General features: G+C 37.8%; 1 protein-coding gene across 1 annotated transcript; it reads right to left on the bottom strand.

Moving 5' to 3' along the window:
- Positions 1–49: 49 nt before the first annotated feature.
- Positions 50–15,664, bottom strand: sox10 (SRY-box transcription factor 10). Its single transcript, XM_063017482.1, has 4 exons — positions 15,511–15,664; positions 4,772–5,393; positions 1,492–1,745; positions 50–1,381 (listed from the first exon to the last, which is right to left on the bottom strand). Exons 2-4 carry the CDS (start codon positions 5,191–5,193, stop codon positions 660–662), a joined length of 1,398 nt encoding a protein of 465 aa, XP_062873552.1. The 5' UTR covers positions 5,194–5,393; positions 15,511–15,664; the 3' UTR covers positions 50–659.
- Positions 15,665–21,457: the final 5,793 nt, after the last annotated feature.

Raw genomic sequence — 21,457 nt, 5'->3', positions numbered from 1 at the left:
AAATTCATACAAAAATACACAAATCTTTAAAGATCAAATCTGCATCTCCTCGAAATGGAAATTAATACTAATACCATTTTATATTTGACAGATTGGGCATCTACCTGCAGCCGCACAGACCAACCCCAATGCTGGCCAAGGCCTCAGGTCAGGCAAGCGGGTTTTAATTCGGACAGAAGAACCTCCAGACTTGGCAGAAAAAGCTCAAGGTTTGGCACAACAAGCATTAGGTTTGGTTTTTAGAGCAAAGGATCTCAGTTGGTCTGAAGACGCTCCTGTAGTTTTCGTACTAGATGAGCGGTGGGCCTGGATCTGCTGGCTTTGCTCTGTCTCTAGTGATATTGAGCACAGATCTTGAGTCAGTAAGTTGTGGTCCAGATTTAATGCACTTTGGCTCTAGATTTTAGATCTGAAGGTTCCCAAACAGGGTTCATCTAAGCAGTTTAGTGCCTAATATTGTTGGTTTGCAAGGTAGAAATTACAAATCAACAACTGAGTGTGTCTCTAGTAGTGTGTGTGTGTGTTGATGATGATATATAAACTTCTTGGCGGAGTCAGTTAAATATTGTTTAGCCGTTAAGGTATAATTTGTGTGTTTGAATGACGGACAAAATCGTCATCATCATCTTAATGTCTTTGTCTCTGGTGTTGTGTATCTGTTACGGCCGGGTCAGGGTGGTGTACACGGGCTGTTCCCAGTGGGTGGGGCTATTTCCAGAAGCAGGGTCAGTGATGGCAGTGTAAATAGGCCTCTGGGCGGAGCTCATGTAGGAGAAGGCGGAGTAAAGCCCAGACTGACCCGAGTGTGTGTAGTATGATCCAGATGCCTGATGATCCCCATACTCGGCGAATGGTGCCGCCCTGGAGGCCAGAGAAGGGAAGGCAGAGCCGTAGTGAGGCAGGCTGAGAGGCGTGTACGTGACGTGAGCCGATGCCCCGCCTCCGGACACAGAAGCTCCTCCCACCGCAGGATCGCTGCTGTTGGAGAAATGCGACTCGCTCTTGATCTGCGTCTTCACGCTATCTGAGCTCAGCTGCTGCTTCGAGAGCCAATAGGAGTAAGGAGAGGGTGATGGGGCAGGGCAGGAGGTGGAGCCTGAGCCGGACGGGTGGTGCCCATTGGGTGGCAGGTACTGGTCGAATTCGTTCACGTCAAACGGCTCCATGTTGGCCATTACCTCGTGGCTGATATCGCCGATGTCCACATTTACGAAGTCCAGGTGTGGTTTTGAGGAGGAGGAGGAAGAAGAAGAGGCAGAACTTCCATCTGGACCCATCCCCATCCCTCTGGCCCCGCCATCTCTTTTTCCCTCACCTGATTTGCCACCCTGGAGCTCTGTTTTTGGGGTGGTGGGTGGAGTCGGGGGACTGTGAGCTGAGCCTGAAGATGGAAAGAGTACATTTATAAACGTTAGTGATTTGTCCATTTTAATTAGCTAACTTAATATAACCTGACAGATAATGTAGTGAACTACTCGTTTAGTGTCTCACCTGCAGGGTGTGAGTGGTGTCCATCAGAGAGAGGTGACCCTGCACCATGCCCCTCCAGGTGTAAGCTCTTGTAATGTGATTGGCTGTGGGTAACGTCGTTCTCAGAGTGAGCATCGCTGTCAGTGCTGGAACCCGGTTTACCGTTCTTTCTCCGGCGTGGTTGATACTTGTATTCAGGATAATCCTTCTTATGCTGCTTCCTCAGACGTTCAGCCTCCTCGATAAATGGTCTCTTATCGTTTTCATTCAGCAGCCTGTGGTAAACACACATACACACTCATGTTTAAGTCAAATAAAACTACTCTGTTGAAAAAGGTAAATTACTTCTGCAAAGAAATTCAACTACTGCTGCCAGTAACAATAAACTGCACAGTTGGAATAAATGTAAACTGCTTCAGAAATGTGAACTACGCTTCAAAAAATGTAAACAAATCCTACCACTGTAAGAAAAAAACTAATTATAAGAAATCCATGTATTATATACCTCCACATAGATTAAAATACTACTAAGGATTTAAGAAAAGATAATGTTAAACCCCAAACGACTCCTAATGTCTATAACACAAACCCTATTTTCAGAATAAGTTGGGACACTTTTTAAAAATGTTATAAAAATTAAAAACTTATATTGCTTGAACTTTTATTTTTCTTGATAAAAGTACAAAAAATATTTGTATTGTTTCTACTGATAAATCTAAATGTATTTTGTAAATATAACACCTTCAAAACACTAAAAAAGTGTTTGGACAGAGGGGAAATAAAACTAAGGTTATAGAAGTAACACTATTCTGGAAGGTTTCACAATTAGCAGTTAACTGGTAACTAGTGACGTCATCAAGATTTAGTTCCACCAAAAGATTGGTCTTTGCAAGCGAGGATGAATCGACTTTGTGCCAAACTCTGAGAGAATTGTGAGTCAGTTCTACAGTCTACAGTTCATAATATCATGAAAAGATTTAGGGAGTCGGAGGAAATCTTGCTGTGTAAAGAACAAGGATGGAAACTGCTTCTGAGTGTGTGTGACCATTAAGCCCTCAGGTGGTACTGTTTGAGAAACGGCATATTACCGTGATGGATATAACCACATGGGTTGGGGAGTACTCTGGAAAATCATTGTCACTTAACACAGTCCATCACTGCATCATGAAATGATTTGAGCTTGTCGAGTGTGTGTGCTTGACTGGCCTGCCTGCAGTCCAGATGTCTCCTATTGAAAGTGTATGGTGCATCATGAAGAGCCTGAATGGTCAAAAATTCCACTTAGAAAACTGGAACAATTAGTGTTCTTAGCTCCCATACAATTAAAAAGTATAATTAAAAAAGGTGATATGACCCAGTGGTATCAATTTCTACATTTGTTTATGTTTAACAAATATAATTTGCTTTGTCATTGAATACACTAACATTTTGTCTTTGCCCTTTTGTCTGTTAAAGGACCGAGTAAATTAACAAATGGCAGATTTAACCTTTTATTGCATTCTTAGCAAGTGTTTCAACATTTCTGGAAATGGGGTTTGTATGTTTGGGTTCCAAAAAGACGCAATACGATTATTTAACAAATGTAATCTACATTGTTTGAAATGTAATGAACCTGAGAGATTAAGGTTTAAAAAAAATCAAAACTAAGACTAGAATACAATAATATGAGAACATATATTGTTAGAATGACTACCGCTGGTTCAGCTTCACTTAATAAATCATAGTTTTTAATGATTAGGGTGTACGTTCATGTACAGTATATTAGGAATGTAAGAAAAAATAACTAGCATAGTATGAAGCACAGAGGTAATGAAATTACCAGATTGTGAGAGCATTAAGGTTTTGCACTCTGACCCAGTTTGGTTTCTTTAATCTAATAAGCTGAAAGTTCTTAAGGTATTAAACCAGGTATTAAACCAGCGTTTAACAAGACAAACACCTTTCTAATACACACACATTCATCTGTAGTATCAAATTGCAGCTCAATACATGATGTTAAATCTAACATAGACTGAATAGGCGGCCTGTTTAAGGCACAAGATACTAAGTACCAAAAGCCATGGTACCAGAAACCCAAGTACAGCACCTTAAAGTCACTTGCAGTTGAGATAGAAATCATTTGAAGCAACTGAGGGTTAATTAGATCAATAACCCAACAGTGGTAGCTTGGTGATGGTGGGGCCTGAACCCTTGGCAGGAGATCAGAAGATCAGCAGTCCAGTACCTCAACCACTGAGCCACCACTGCTGCTGAACTACAACTGGACCAGTACCAATATAGTGAGAATACACTCTTCGGGACTGGATCAAGAAGTACCAAAACTTTGATCCAACATTTACCAATACTAATATATTTTCATGAGCTAGTCAGTCAGTATTTTTAGCTGAATCAGGTATGCTACAGCAGGAAAAAACAGTAACAGGGCTCAATTTAAATAACAACAAGAAGCCTATTGTTTTTAGGAAGTTCCACTCAGAGCTCCAGAACAGCAGGCTAATATGCAGCTCATGCTGACTGACCCTAGAACAGTGCTGTGTTATAGTGAACAGAGGGGGAAGACACTAATCAGTTTGACCCCTAACCCTGCCAGAGGCTAATCGTCCAGGGATTAATGAATATTCCCAAGGTGTTTCCTTACAGAGATACAATGTGGCTGTGTTAATGTTCTCAACCATGAGAAATAGATGGATGGATGGATGGAAGTGGGTAATCAGCTCAGTGCATTTCAGTCTTTTCATCAAGACTGCAGGACAACTGCCATTCCCAGTCAACTGTAAGTCTAGTTGTTGTGAAGTAGGGACATCTAGGAGCAAAGTAGTTTTGTCATAAAATCACACAAGCTTTATGAATGTGTGTTTGAGAACTGCTTGGACCCGGACTGCACAAAGCCTTGCCTCAACCTCATCAAACATTTTTGGGTTGAACTGGAACACAGACTTTGAGCCAGGTCTTATAAACCAGCAACACGTTTACATTTCTGGCATTTGGCAGACACTTTTATCCATAGTTACTTACATAAAAGTAGACAGTCTAAGCAACTTAGGGTTAAGGGCCTTTTTTCAAGCACTGGCAACCTGGAAGCTGTAGGGATTGAACCAGTTACCTTGTAATTACTAGTCCTGTACCTTAACCACTAAGCTTCGACTGCCCACCAAAACAAATATATGGAGTTCTGTTTCAAAATATGTTAGAAATATGATGTGTCCAGAAATCTTTGGCCATACAATGTATATAGATAAAATATAGACATATACATAGATGTATGGATATATAGACAAGAAAGAGACAGACATCTCCTCACCTCCAGAGTTTCCCCAGAGTCTTGCTGAGCTCGGCATTGTGCAGGTGGGGGTACTGATCGGCGAGTTTGCGTCGTGCCGCCTGGGCCCACACCATAAACGCATTCATGGGCCTCTTCACATGTGGTTTGTTCTTGTTGCCAGTGTTGACACGCACTGGCATCGGCACCAGCGTCCAGTCGTAGCCGTTCAGCACCTGGCTGACCGCCTCCCGGATCCCGATGGGGAAGCGATCGTCGTCCTCCTCCGATTTAACCGAGACCCCGGCGTGCGATAATCCAGCCGCCTCGTCATCTGGCCCACCTCCTGATCCTGACTGAGAGTCTCCTGCGTGCACCACGTGACCTGGCGATGCCGAGCCACCGTCGTCCGACACCCCGGGACTCAACTCCACATCCGACAGACTCTGTTCTTCACCGGACATGTTCACTTCAAACCTGTCAAACTCCAGTATGGATGGATTTATGTGCTGTAGTGACTGTGGGATTAGTAATTGAATGTTGCCCTTAAAGTAATTAAGTGTCTACTGGGTGGCTTTTGCCATTTGGGCAACTTAGAAAGCTTCTTCCTTCAGATTTTCTTCTTTTTGAGTTTCTTCTTGGGTTTCTCTCCAGTAAGAAAAACCTGCAAAAGATTAGAAACAACACAATGAAGTAAAGTTGCAATTCAAATAGTCAGAATATATAAATACATCATTTAAATAATTTATTTATATACCAACATGATTACAGTACAACACACATTCTCCATAGACAATTAATGGTAGTACCATGGTAAAAAGGACACTGTCTTTCATAGTACTTAATCTTGATGCTGGGATGCCAAGAACTAAACCATATATGTTACAAACGTTATCTGAACCATCTCAAAAAATGACATCAGTACAAGTACTGTTCATCAGACTGTATTGGTGTAAAGCACACAGCTAATGGACTCTGTAACAGACACATCTGGAATAAAGAGTCATGCTTTTCCATCTGGTTTGGAAACATGACAATGTGAACAAAGTGAGGTCCACAAAGAAATGGAAATTTGTGTGGAAGAACATGACTGGTCCGGACATCAACCCCACCCAACACCTTTGGGATGAATTGGGATTACGAACCATGAGCCAGACCTTGGTGCTTAACATTAGTGCCCACGCTCACCAATGGTCACCAATGGTCCAAGATCAGTGACGACTGTCATAGCAGTAAATGTTAACCAACAACATTAACAATGATCTCTGTTAGTGGGGCTGGATGTGAAGTTTTACGGACAGCGTCTACATACTTTTGGTAATGTGTTGGCTAAAGGAAACTGAAAATACAGCTGGAAAGTATGTGGCACAATTAAGTTTATTAGTAAGGCACTATTTTAGCTACATGTTTATACCAAGCTATAGATGAGGCTGAGCTGTTCATCATTCATGTGGAGTTTTTAGGGCAGTCCTGTACACGCTGGCGTCAACCTGTCACTGTGTGTCTGCGTATGTGTGTGTGTGTGTGCGTGTGCGTGTAGGTGTGTGCGTGTGTGTAGGCTACTGTTTAAGGTTTAGTGGTTATTTTAGGTTCCCCAGAGAGCATGAGCAGCACAGCACTCCACTTCATCACAACCTGGCTGAATAAATATACTCACACCACACACAAACACACGCACACACACACGTACAGGGGTGTGTGCATGTGGAATTACACCTCTCAATCGGTCAGTGTTCACAGGTAGAGCAAAGATGTACAACTCAGTGTTTCCCCTGCTGCCGCTCTAGTTAAAGAGCCTAAATACACATTTAAAATGACTATAACACACACACACACACACACACACACAGATACACAATGGTACAGCCACCGTAACTTCACCAAGAACTCCTAACACACACACTCACACACAAATACATACAGGTACAGCCACCATAACTTCACCAAGAACTCCTTACACACTAACACACACTCACACACAGATACACACTGCCGCACAGCCACTGCAGTTTTAATACCAGTAGCTCCAAGGTCTAGTACCAATGGGTGAAGTTTAACTACCTAATATATTTTTATCCATAGATAATGGTTTCTGTTCCAAAACATTCTGTTCTGGTACCAAACTCCAGTTTCATTATCAAAGTTTCAGCACAGGTACAAAGAACAAAGTGCACAATTTAGTCCCCCTCAGATATGCTTCAGTGTTTCCCAATTATATATGGCTAACAATAGATGCTGTACGGCATTGGTCCCCAACAACCGGGCCGCTGACCGGTACCGGTGTGTGGATCATTTATTACCGGGCAGCACAGAAAGAATAAATAATTAGAGATAGCTGAAAAAGCAATAGCATTTCCAACACACTTCAGGTGTTATTGTCTCCTGTCACCCCTAGGTGGGAGCAGCGTCTCGTTGCAGTGAAAAAACTCAGGCTTTCCACTGATTTTCCATCATTTATGAGTAGTATTGTTAAACCATTTTTCAATCCTCCAGCCCCTGCCGGTCCGAGAAATAATATCTTACATAAAACCAGTTCGTGGTGCAAAAATGTTGAGAACCGCTGCTGTACGGAACTGTGTTTACTGATGAGGGTTTTCCGAAGTATTCCCAAATCCATGATTACGTAACATCATTACAGAAGCATGTTGGTTTTTAATCCTGTGTGGTCTGAGGGATCAAACGTCACAGTGTCGACACAGACTGTAGATGGTTTTATTTCATTTTGAAATATCCAGACATAGCCAACAATTTCTGTGTAGATGCCTGGCTGGCAGTTGTAGCCCCTGAGCAAGGCCCTTAACCCTCAGTTCTGAATCCCATTAGCAAGTTGCCACTGTTGGGCCTTTGAGCAAGGATCTTAATCATTAATCGGTTTCACTTTAATTAGCTACAACTGTTGTCTTTGTGTATAAAAGCATCTGCTAAATGCCAAAGATGTCAAACATCATCCCATGTATCAATACTATGTTATTTAACTGAGTTATTTAAATGAAAGTAAGATATAAAACTCCTGGTAAGAACGCTGGATGGAGCTCGATGTGAATAAGTGATCGGTAAACACATGAGTTTCTAATCTGTAATCAGTCATTAGTAACAGCAACAGTTTCTCATCCATTCACCATGTGTTACTTTGATGCAAGACTGATCAGGGTTCAGGTTACTACTGCTCATTCTCCACCTGGAGAGTGAAGTGGGATGTGTTAGGATGGAATAGCAAGATGGATTGGCATAGAACTTTATCCAAAGCGACTTACATTACAGTTACAGTATACTGATTACTAGTCGTGTACCTTAACCACCAGGCTTCAGCTTGCCCTACTACATTATGGGATGTATTGATGGGATGTTTTGGGATGGGTATGAGATGGGATAGACGAATGCTGGGATAAGTAATAAGATAAGATGACAGAATGACATTACCTGAAATAGAATGAATTTGGGTAGGATTAGATGGATTGGCATGATATGATGGGATTACACGGTGGGTGAGAAAATGGAATAGAATTTTATACTGTGTAATGGGATGATGCGAAAGGGTGATGGGAAGAGAATCCAATAGTGTCATATTTTAATGAAAAACTTCAACCCCTAACTATCCTCAAACCCAGTTAATATTTGGACTATCATAAATGAACTATAAATAAGAACAGGTTTATAATGGGTTTCATTTGGACCAATCACACTAATGTTTATCAGTAGACTGTAGGTACCACTTAATAATTAGCAAAAATATGCGACCACCCTTAATAGAAACAGAAAACTACATCAGTGGCCCTCAACCCTTGAATTATCTAGGCCACAATTCCATGTGGATATTGTCCATATCGTCCATATTTTTACATGAGAAGATACATCAGTCTACCTTAAACTTAAACATACACCGACCAGGCATAACAGTATGAGCACTGACAGGTGAAGTGATGTGACAGGCACCTGTTAGTGGGGGGGGGGTATATTAGGCAGCAAATTAACATTTTACCCTCAGAGTTGATGTTAGAAGCAGGAAAAATGGGCGAGCATGATGATTTGAGCGAGTTTGACGAGGGCCAAATTGTGATGGTTAGAAGACTGGGTCAGAGCATCTCCAAAACTGCAGGTCTTATGGGGTGTTCCCGGTCTGCAGTGGTCCATGAAAGAAAAGGTGGTAAACCGGCGACAGGGTCATGGGCGGCCAAGGCTCATTGATGCATGTGGGGAGCGAAGGCTGGCCCGTGTGGTCTGATCCAACAGACAAGCTACTGTAGCTCAAACTGCTGAAGAAGTTAATGCTGGTTCTGATAGAAAGGTGTCAGAATACACAGTGCAGCACAGTTGCAGGGCTGTTTTGGCAGCAAAAGGGTGACCAACACAATATTAGGAAGGTGGTCATAATGTTATGCCTAATCTGTGTATATTTAGAGCACATAAGTATTGTCCCATAGAACAAGATACAGAAATGTCCAAAAGGTTTACTCTTAAATGTTCCACCCTTATAACAACCAGTGGTACATTTCAGTACCTTTATTTTTAAGAGTGTACACAAACATTATACACTAGAAATAAGCTCGGGGTGTTGCAGGGAAGGAAACACACCACAGTGCAAGACCACATATCCAAATCTGCTAAATGATTATTTTGGGCTTGACCTGGACGCCGAGCCAACGACTCTACCCTTAATGATTTCTATCTTAACGTAAGTGTTTGCTTGAGCGAGCTCACACAAGACTTTGTTCTCCATGCAGAGCTGTGTGTGTTTTTCTTTTTTTTATTCCTGGTTCCTCGGTAGAATTTTCCAGCGCTAACACACCCAGTTTAGGCTTTTAATGAGGTGATTAGTAAATCAGGAGAATTAGCGCTGGATAAACATGAAAATACGCTAAACAGAGCTACTGCAGGACCAGGCATGATGAATACTTAGAGACTAAGAAATCGTTGTCTTTAAATCAGTGTTTGTTTTTCTGTTACAGTTAGATCATGTGGCTGATATACTACGTTTATATACTAAAGATTCAGTGTGTTTTAGGAGAGTCTTACACATTCATTCATTTATTGTCTGTTTTACCATCAGGTTTATCCTGGTTGAGGTCTGATTTATTGGTCGTAAGGCAGAAAACAACTTGGACAAGTCGCCATTCCATCATAGGGCACACACACACACACACTTACGGCAAAGTTTAAAAGTTCCAGTTGACCTGACTGCATGTCTTTGGACTTGGAAACCGGAGCTCCCGGAGGAAACTAACAGACACAGAAAAGACCCTGGCTTACACCGACTAGGCATAACATTATGACCACTGACAGGTGAAGTTAATAACACTGATTATCTCTTCATCACGGCACCTGTTAGTGGGGGGATATATTAGGCAGCACGTGAACATTTTATCCTCAAAATTGATGTGTTAGAAGCAGAATGCAGTGGTCAGTATTTATCAAAAGTGGTCCAAGAAAGGAACAGTGGTAAACCGGCAACAGGGTCATGGGCGGCCAAGGCTCATTGATGCACGTGGAGAGCGAAGGCTGGCCCGTGTGGTCTGATCCAACAGACGAGCTGCTGTAGCTCAGAAAGGTTTTAGACTTTATGCCTCGATGGGTCAGGGCTGTTTTGGCAGCAAAAGGGAGACCAGCACAATATTAGGAAGGTGGTCATAATGTTATGCCTGATTGGTGTAGTTGCACTGCTGATATAAACAGTGCATATAGACTTTCTAATCTGAATTCACGTTGCCACCCTCCATCTTCATTAATTTATTTAGGTCATGCAGAAATAAAGAATGAATGATGCTTCAGCAAAAACAACAGACTGGGCTAGCAAGTTAGCTGTTCACGCTGTTTTTTTTTGGGGGGGGGGGGGGGGGGGGGGGGGGTGGATACTGATCCAGCTTAAATCGGGGGCTTTGATGCTGGGCAGGCTGGTGCTAGCTGGTCGGAATGAAAGACCACATAAAACAGCCCAAAACAGCTACAACTTCTATTAACTTTTTTATGAAGCTTACTTTTCATTGGCCTAGGATCAGCACCAGTTTATTCTAACATTAGGCTCTACTTGACTACTTGATCCTCATTATAGTGCAGTGGTCGCTAAGTGGTTAAGATACTGGACTAGCAATCAGAAGGTTGTCGGTTCAAGCTCCAACCCCGCCAAGTTGCCACTGTTGAGCCCCTGAGCAAGGCTCTTAACCCTCAATAGCTCAAATCCTGTTCAGTCATAACTGTAAGTTTCTTCAGAGTTTTTTGCTCTGGACAACTGATGTTGCTTGTGACAGGCCATATTTCTAACAGGGAGAGTCATCATCATAATTCACTATTAACCAATTTAAAATAGCTGTGGGACATTTTTGCTACCTAACAGATTTAGTAAACCATAGAAGTGACAAAACGGTTGATAGGTGAATAGGTAGGTAGGAAGATAGATAGACGGACGGACAGAAAGACGGATAGATGGATAGATAGATAGATAGATAGATAGATAGATAGATAGATAGATAGATAGATAGATAGATAGATAGATAGATAGATAGATAACAGCATGTGTAAATTGTGCATTTGGTACATGTAATAGAAGCAGTAGTGTATCTATTCTTATAAACAACATATACAGATATATAAGAATAAATATAGAAAAAAAGATATTTGTTATAAAAAAAAAAGATATTTTGTTAAGATATTTGTTATAGCTATAAATATATACAATGTATTGGTTATATATATGTATATATATATATATATATATATATATATATATATATATATAAAATATAAATATAATTATATATATATATAAAATATAACGTGAATAGACTGTGTATCAGATATAAAATATATCAGACATAGGTATGAATGAGTATAATATAATAATATATATGGATAATAATAATAATATATGGATAATAATAATAGCAATATATGTAGATAAAATAATATAGATTATAACCGATATACACATACAGGTATAGAGAATTTAAATATAAAGAAGGAATATGTAGTCTTGGAAATGGCAGCACAAATGTGTGTTTGAGTTTGTTAATTCGGTTTAGCTAGAAAACAACTAGGAAACAGTTAGGAACAGTTAGGAAACCCTCCACACTGTTAAACCACGCTAAATCATACCAAACCTAACCTCTTCATCCTAAAAATAATTCTGACAGTTTTACCATCAAATACGCATACATGTGCGCATGCGCCTGCACCGGTACTGCACGCGTGGGTATGAGTGGTGCTCGCACTCCCGCCCTCGGTTCCCTCGGTTCCAGAACAGAGCCCCTCTTGTGCCTTCATAAACTTACACTCGTCCTTTTTTCCTCCTCAATGCGCACATTTCAGCACAAAGCGCCCATTTTTCCAGCCCGAGCGCCCGCTTTAGCGCAAAACGCGCAACTAACAATCCGTGTGCACCCCAAACAGCAAACACGGGACCAACGTGGAACAGTGTAGAGATATCTCAGGTTTTATTCATATCATGTATCAGAGTTACTGCTTTGTACTGATATTAATCACTGTTTGTGTGCGGACTTCATCATCAGCGCTGTTTGTCCTCGTTTATTTTTACGCTCCGCTGCACAATAATTTGCCCCTAATTCCCTTATACCACACACACACACACACACACACACACACACACACACACACACACCTAGTTCTGAAGAAATGCTGTTATGTTCCACTTAGGGAATTTAAATGTCCATCCACAGGTTATGCATCAATAATCGTTTATGTGATACTGTACCAAAATATAACCACTTCCCATTGCAGTATTATATTGTATATTGAAGAAGTATATTGAAGTATTATATATAAATTCACTCATTCATTACGTCTACTATTCTGTTGGGGCTTTATCCTAATCAGGGTGGCGGTGGGTCCAAACCAGGGTGTACACACAGCTCCAACTTCAGGACATCACACATTTACATGTTAGGCATTTATCGACCTACAGTACAGTTACAGTATACAATCTAAGCAATTGAAGGTTAAGGGCCTTGCTCAAGGGCCCAACAGTAGCAACCTGGCAGTAGTGGGGCTTCTGATTACTTGTCTAGTGCCTTAACCGCTAGGCTACAACTTTTTTATTTTTTGTCCTCATTTTTTGTACTGCAAAACTCATAATTTAAGTAACTGAAGTATTTATGTATAAATTCACTCATTCATTACGTCTTCTATTCCATTGGGGCTTTATCCTAATCAGGGTGGCGGTGGGTCCAAACCTGGGTGTACAGTGGCAACCTGCCATGTGGGCTTGAACCAGCGACCTTCTGCAGTCCAGTACCTTAACCGCTAGGCTACAGCTGCCTTTTTATTTATTGTCCTCATTTTTTGTACTGCAAAACTCATAATAAATAAAGTATTATAATTAAAGTAATTGAAGTATTTATATATAAATTCACTAATTCATTACGTCTTCTATTCCATTGGGGCTTTATCCTAATCAGGGTGGCGGTGGGTCCAAACCAGGGTGTACACACAGCTACATTTACATGTTAGGCATTTAACAGACGCCTTTATCCAAAGTGACTTACAGTACTGTGACAGTATACAGTCTAAGGGTTAAGGACCTTGCTCAAGGGCCCAACAGTGGCTACCTGGCAGTAGTGGGACTTGAACCAGTAACCGTCTGATTACCAGTCCAGTACCTTAACCGCTAGGCTACAACTGCCTTTTTATTTATTGTCCTCATTTTTTGTACAGCAAAACTCATAATTGAAGTAATTGAAGTATTTATATATAAATACACTCATTCATTACGTCTTCTATTCTGTTGGGGCTTTATCCTAATCAGGGTGGCGGTGGGTCCAAACTCTGAGTTTCCAGGGTGTTCACACCATAAACACAACCCCAACTGCAGGACATCACACAATCACTCATTCACACCTTCCTCAATTTATAGTGGTCGGAAAATGTCTTAGCTGGTACAGACAGCCTGGACATTAGTATAGAACCCTCTTCACTGGAGCTGGGTGTCATTAACACTAGTAAATATACAAAAATACCTCTCATTATAAAACCGTGACACAAGGTTTGATAAGTATCGTGATGTCAAAATGTAGTTTATTAAAACATAAATGTATCAGGTTTGTTCTTCACAAATCACTGAGTGATTTATTTAGAATTTAAAGCATTATTTATTTATTTATGTATTTAATTATTATGTTGCATAACGTTTATTGAAACCCTGATATTAAGTCTATGTAAAGAAACCAGTGCCCTCATGTTTATTAAAACTGATCATTCTTTTCTCACGTATTTCTAAAAACAATTAACAATTTTAACAGCTCACATAACGCAACTAATTACGTTTTATTCTGCATTAAATAATTAAAATACAAAAAAAAGTTTCACTCATGAAGGTAAAACGACAGTATCCGATCCGGTGTTTTAATTATTGTGCATTCTTCTAATAAAAAGGTCTTTTATTATTAGGTGAACAAATATGTGCAATAAATAAATAGATCTGTCAAAAAGGCATATAATTATTAGCAATTAAATTTTAAGAGTGTAATTCTTTAACCAATGTTACTTGTAATGAATTACTGGCTTAAATGACGATACAAATAAATATATTATTGAATAAATATTTATAAAATAATATTTAAAGTGTGAATACAGTTCAGAACTACAAAACTCTGTCAACATCTCGCTGAAAACCACAGATTCTCATGTGTTAAAATGATTATTATTATTATTATTATTAAACACTCTTAAAAACTAAATTACATGGTGATCTGTGAGTGGTTTCTTTTCTAAATAGTTCTTTAGTTCATGGCTCTACTGCAAAACTAAATTAAAGTAATTAAAGTAAGTATTTATATATAAACTTCATTGGGGTTTTATCCTAATCAGGGTGATGGTGGGTCCAAACTCTTATTTTCCAGGGTGTTCACCTATAGCTCCAACTTCAGGACATCACACAATCACTCATTTAGTCAATTTATAGTAGATACTCTGGTCAGAAAATGTCTTAGTTGTTACAGACAACTAGAGGATTATTATTATTATTATTATTATTATTATTATTATTATTATACGCTCTTAAAAACTAAATTACATGGTGATCTGTGAGTGGTTCCTTTCCTTAATAGTTCTTTAGTTCATGGTATTTATTGGCGTTCCAATGAAAAAAAGTTCTCATGAAGCTTCATAGTGGCAAACAATTCATCATTTTGGTGTTATGTATTATTATTATAATAATTATTATTAATATTACTATTATTAAACACAGTTAAAAACTAAATTACATGGTGATGTGTGAGTGGTTCCTTTCCTAACTAGTTCTTTATTTCATGGTTCTTATTGCCGTTCCAATGAAAAAAAGTTCTCATGAAGCTTCTTGGCAAACAATTCATCATTTTGGTGTAATGTATTATTATTATTATTATTATTATTATTATTACAAGTTTCTTTAAGCATACACAGTCCAGTCTGAATGAAGTGAATTAAGTTCCCTCTAATAAATTAAAGAAAAACGAACAACAAGCGTCGGCGTGTGTGGAAATTTATAGAATTGGATATATTAGAAAAGCATCCAAGCTGATAATACAAATTGGTTTTAAACCAACATATAATAATAATGAACTACATTATAAGATAGATTTGTTTGAGCATTGTTGCTTACTGAATGTCTTCATGTCTTTCATATTTACTTTAACACTTCAAATAAAGAAAATAAAGCAACAAACCCTACAAAACAAGGTGTGTCCGAACTTGTATTGATAAAGCAGGCGGTTCTAACTTAGTCTGACATTTGTACGGTTTATAAAAGAAAATGAAACACAGATTATGAATATAAAAGTGAATATGAAATGTCTTACTGTTAGTCAGGGCGCTGATTCGGAGCAGCTCTCAGTGATAAAAATCAACGCTCTCTCTCTCTCTCTCTTTCTCTCTCTCTCTCTCTCTCGGGTGTCTCAGTATGTCTCAATGTCTCTCTCTCAATCTGTCTCACTGTCTGTCTGTCTGTCTGTCTGTCTCTCCGCTCGCACTGATGCTGCTGCTGCTGCTGAGGATGAATGGCTGCTCTGTGTGGAGCAGAGCAACTTAAAGAGCCCGTTGTATGAGGAGAGAGAGAGAGAGAGAGAGAGAGAGAGAGAGAGAGAGAGAGAGAGAGAGAGAGAGAGAGAGAGAGAGAGAGAGAGAGAGAGAGAGAGAGAGAGAGAGAGAGAGAAATATTCCAGTGAAAGAAAAAAACACGCACCGTGCGCTGATTGGTTGTTTCTCTGTGCTGCCAACCAACCAGAGAGACGCATTTTTCTGCAAAACATCATCGAAATCAGTCAACGTCGATTTTGTAAATAAATGAGCACTAATCAATTGTTTTGCGTTTAGATTTAAATTTATGGTTTTTATTTTCGTGAACGTTCACGCCACAATGTCATAATTTCACACAAACCTTAGAAAACAAAGTGTTTTATCAGTTTATACAAATCTCCAACAATATTTGGAGACACGTTTAACTCTTTGGATAGATAAATTCTGGTGTTTGGTATTTGAATTTGAATAAGTAGGGTGTTTATTATATTTTTCTATTCACAAAATCGCATTACAGAAGTATTGTGTGTATAATAAAACAGACCGAATAAATTGAACAGCTTATTCTAAAACCCTGATAGTTAATATAATTCCTTCTTCTGTGGCGGGGTGTTTTTGTAAGACTAAGTTTATTTAAAAAAAAATAAAAAAAAATAAAGCAAACTGTAATAACTTAAATTTATAATTTTTGCACTAGCCCTTGTAGTTAAAGAACCCAATAAATAATAAATACATTAAATTGCATGTAAACTCTGTCACCCTGGGCTTGCTCAATAGGGGTTTTTGGTCTGGTGGTCCTGAATTCTGTAAAGTGGATTTGAGACAATGTTCATTGTAAAAAGCACTAAATAATTTTTTTTTTTTTTTTAACTTGATACACTTATTCTGTACGATACTTGCACATATGGCCATCATAACATTATTATAATTCTAAATTGAAACGTTATATGCTGGAATAATACTGTACTTGAAACATTTACATTAACGGACTCACAGTAGATTATTCTTTAATGCTGTATATGTGCATTCATAGCTTTACATGTATATATTGAACAGATGGTGCTAGTTTTATGTAGATTTATGTAAGCAAATGTGTGTTTTGTATTTAATGTGTGTTTAAACCTGTGTTAATGTGACGTGACAATAAAAATACAAGTAAAACTGAAGTAAACTCAAGATTTATTGTCATTTCAGCTTTTTAGAAGTACATACTGAAACAAAACAGCGTTCATCCAGGACCAAGACCAGGGTGCAACACAAAACACAGGTGTAAACAACACAATATACAACAGTGCAGACATAGGCATTTCTAGTGTTTATAGGCTAATAAAACACACACAGTATTTGTTTTCTAATTCTGAACACGTTAGCTGTGAAATATAAACCACTGTACTAAACTACACATATTCATATATGTTTTAGAAAACGATCATTTTCTAATATGAACCAATTTGACTTTCGAGTTCGTGTTCCAGTTTGGTTCGTTGATTTTGCACTTAATAAACATTTAAAATAAATATTGAGAAAAAAAACCATTTTAACACGACGATGCTGTACAGGTACCAAAAGTGTTGTTTGCAATGTTGTAGAAATACTGTTAGAATGTTAGAATGAAACACTGTTGGATGTTGTTTGTTTGTTTATTAGGATTTAAATGTCATGTTTTACACTTTTGGTTACATTCATAACAGGAACGGTAGTTACTCATTACACAAGATTCATCAGTTCACAAGTTTATTATCAAACACAGTCATGAACAATTTAGTATTTCCAATTTACCTCACTTGCACGTCTTTGGACTGTGGGAGGAAACCGGAGCGCCCGGAGGAAACCCACACGGACACGGGGAGAACATGCAAACTCCACACAGAAAGGACCCGGACCGCCCCACCTGGGGATCAAACCCAGGACGTTTTTGCCTGTTGGATGTTGTAACAAAGGTGTTGTGTTGCAGTATTTATTAACCTCCCAACAACGATTCCAATCTGCTTTCTCACCGCGGTATTGTTCAAATCTTAGTACTGTTTATTGGTGTAGTTTTGTAATTGTTGCATTGTTTCTCAATCATTTCTCAGTTAAGATCAGTGTAAAATAATGTCCCAACAAATTGTCATACGTATGACTAGAAATGTCTGTAATTAAAAATTTTTTTTTTTTTTATATATATATATATATATATATATAAATACGATTTAATAAAAATTGGGCAGCTGTAGTCTAGCGGTAAGGTTCTGGACTAGTAATCAGAAGGTTGCCGGTTCAAGCCCCACCACTGTTGGGCCCTTGAGCAAGTCTCTTAACCATCAATTGCTTAGACTGTACACTGTCACAACTGTAAGTCGCTTTGAATAAAAAAAGTGCTGCAGTAGTAATGTCATGTAAAAAAAAAAATATTAATAAATGTAACCGTCACCAATCTATAGACCTACTTCTCTACTTCTCTACTCAAAATACGATTAAATGTTTAGTTTTATATGATTTTCAAGCAATTTAATAGCAGTCACGAAATCAATGAAATCAATCATAAGTCGGAATAGCAGCCAGTCTGTTCAATGTCCATTTATATGTGTAACCGCAATAAACCAAACTAAAACCTGAAAACAAAAAGGCTACACAACTTACAGGACTGGTACATTTATCTACAAGCTGGTATAAAGAAAAAACAATATTATGTTACTCCAACATGAATGTGATAGATTGTAAATAACTGGATGTTCAGTAATGTTAGCATCATCACAACATTGTGTTGAGGTTTGTGTTTGCTGGAGACCAAGAAAAACAGACGACGACCTGAACATAATTATATGAAGTTATAACTTAAGGTTTCAATTTTACATTTACATTAGCAGACACTTTAATCCAGAGCGACATGCAGTACTGTGACAGTATAAGCATTAGGATTAAGGGCCTTGCTCAAGGGCCCAACAGTAGCAACCTGGCAGTGATAGGGCTTGAACCAGTGACTTTTCTAGTCCACTACTACAACTGCCCAATTTTCAACTGTTCATTAGATTTCAAAAGAATACAAAACCATTTTATTGTGTTAAACTGTTAAAACATAAAGTGGCAAACGCATCCAACACAACTGTGTTTTAAACAAAATTCTTAGTTTATTCGCAGATGTTTAAATTTTAGTAAGCTCCATAAATATTACTTAATAATACATTATTTACAGATTCCCTTTAATAAAGACTTCATATACAGGAATATACACTTATTAAATCAGGTTATAAAACATGGTAAATGTGTATTCATTACAATAGAACATATTTTGTGTATTTAAGCTAATTTACTTTTAAATGTGTTTTATTATTGTTATTATATGTGGTATATTTATCTGTAATGATAACTTTTGACTGAAATGCATGCAGGCCACGTTAAGTATAAATAACTTTGGATTTTTGAATACTTACTTGTACTAATATTTTAATGGAATATTTGTACAAATGCGTCTGTTTCTTTGGATTAGTAAGTTTTATTCGTTTTTTACATTTTTCACATTTGTGTAAAAGCGACCAGTGTATCAGATCTATCAATATATTTATATTTATAAGTAAAATTAAAAGTTTGTTGTTTTAGAATAGGCTTATCTTTTTTTTTTTTTTTTTTTTTTTTTTAGTTGATGGATTTTCCAGTGATCGGATGTGGTCAATCCATTCCCAAAATTCTTTGCTGCGATTAGAACTGTTGGATGTAGTCGCCCTCCTTTGAAGTGTTTCTCTGTTTTATCTCCCTGAAGGGTCACGTGGGGAGGGGGGGGGGGGGGGGGGGCATTTAAGGGGCTGTGTTGAGGAGGGGGGAGGGGTTGTATGTGATACCGGGTCTCGAACCCAGAGGCTAAATCCCGCTGCGCACCTGCTGAGAGCTGATGGCGCTTTATTGTTTTATATCTGGGAAATGACTTTACAGCCTTGTTTCTGCACTGAGGGGAAATCACATTTATTACTTTCATTAATTTAATTTAATTTTATTATTATTAATTTCCATATTTCGTTTATGTTCGAGAATTAATTTAGTATCAAAGTTTTCGACACAACGATAATTTAGAGATGGATGGATGGATGGATGGATGGATGGATGGATGGATGGATGGATGGATGGATGGATGGATGGATGGATGGATAGATAGATAGATAGATAGATAGATAGATAGATAGATAGATAGATAGATAGATAGATAGATAGATAGACTGTAAAAAGGACACTGTGAAATGTACAGTAACTTGCTGGCAGCAATTAGCCGGTAAGTTGCTGTAATAAATTTTACAGTACGCATACTGCTAAATTAATTACAATAACTATAAAATACTGTAATATTTATTACAGTAATAATCACAGTACGGTAGCTCTTATTACAGTAATTTCACATTACTGTAACATATTACAGCAGTAATGCAGTCTTTTAATTACAGCAAATATCAGACTACTTTAAAGACATTACAGCATTTAACACTAAAATAATATTCGAAAAATAACTATACATTGTAAAAATTAAGACACTGCATTTGTAACAAAAATCATTTATTGAATTTCAACATTTTAAAACAGGTTTTTGAAAATACATAGATAATTAAATAAATAAATTCATATTTTTGTAAACACTGCTGTTTTGAACAAAACCATAAAAATGTGCAAGTGCTTTTACATTTGCTGGAATCCACATCTTGGGCTAAAGTTTTCTTTCCTGCACTGTAAAGATAAAACAAGGAATTACTGTTACTGCTGTAGAAATTTATATACAAGACTGGAGACTATGACAGTTTTGTTAATTCCTAACCTCCCATTAGAGATATTACATTAATAAACACATTCTACTAATAAAAATGTGCTGTTTCAAATTCTTACCTGTTTTGGTAATGTTATGCACACTGGCTCTCTAATGTATCACTTTTGGCTAGACCATTAGCTAGTTGTTTATCAACTGGCCGATTAGTTCTATGTTTAGCGAGCTAGCTCGCTTTCTGTCTTAATAGCGTTTTAAAAGAGTAGGTGACTATTATCAAGTAATTCTAATTTCTGTACCTGTTACTGATGATATAAAGATGTCTTTCTGTCTGAGTGATAAAAAAAACTAGTATTTGTGTTAGATATAATGCAAACTGTACTATTACCAAAGACGGATTATTGTTTAAACTGACAGAAAAGAAAAATCCCGCTTAAACTTACTGTATTGTGATTCACAGCAGAAATATGCTTACTGTAGAATTCGTTCACCACTGAAACTTGACCATGATCCTTTGCAGATCTACAGTAAAATGCTGTGTACAGGTTCTACAGTAAGAATTTTATCATTCTACAGTAGTAATACTGTAAAAACTACAGAAATTTGTTACAGTGTAGATAATAGATAGATAGATAGATAGATAGATAGATAGATAGATAGATAGATAGATAGATAGATAGATAGATAGATAGATAGATAGATAGATAGAGGATGGATAGATAGTATATGGAATTATACTGTATATACATGGTACTATATACATAATAGCAATAATAATAATAAGCATATAAATAAAATGGGATTAGTTAGGTGTATATTAAATAATAACAGTTTAGTTGTTAAAAGATTAGTTAGGTATGTATTATAGTGATAACAGTAATAATAATAATAAAATATGTTTAAATAGATAACTATACAACTGTAACTGTAACTATATATGGACGTTGCTAAATAATTATAACTATACATATACAGTATATGTAAAAGCAGTTGTGTAAAGTGCAGGT

This window comes from Trichomycterus rosablanca, chromosome 2, assembly GCF_030014385.1.
Source record: "Trichomycterus rosablanca isolate fTriRos1 chromosome 2, fTriRos1.hap1, whole genome shotgun sequence".
In the NCBI taxonomy this organism is placed as follows: domain Eukaryota; kingdom Metazoa; phylum Chordata; class Actinopteri; order Siluriformes; family Trichomycteridae; genus Trichomycterus; species Trichomycterus rosablanca.
Note: the sequence above shows the minus strand (reverse complement) of the source record. Positions and strands in the feature narration are given on the sequence as shown.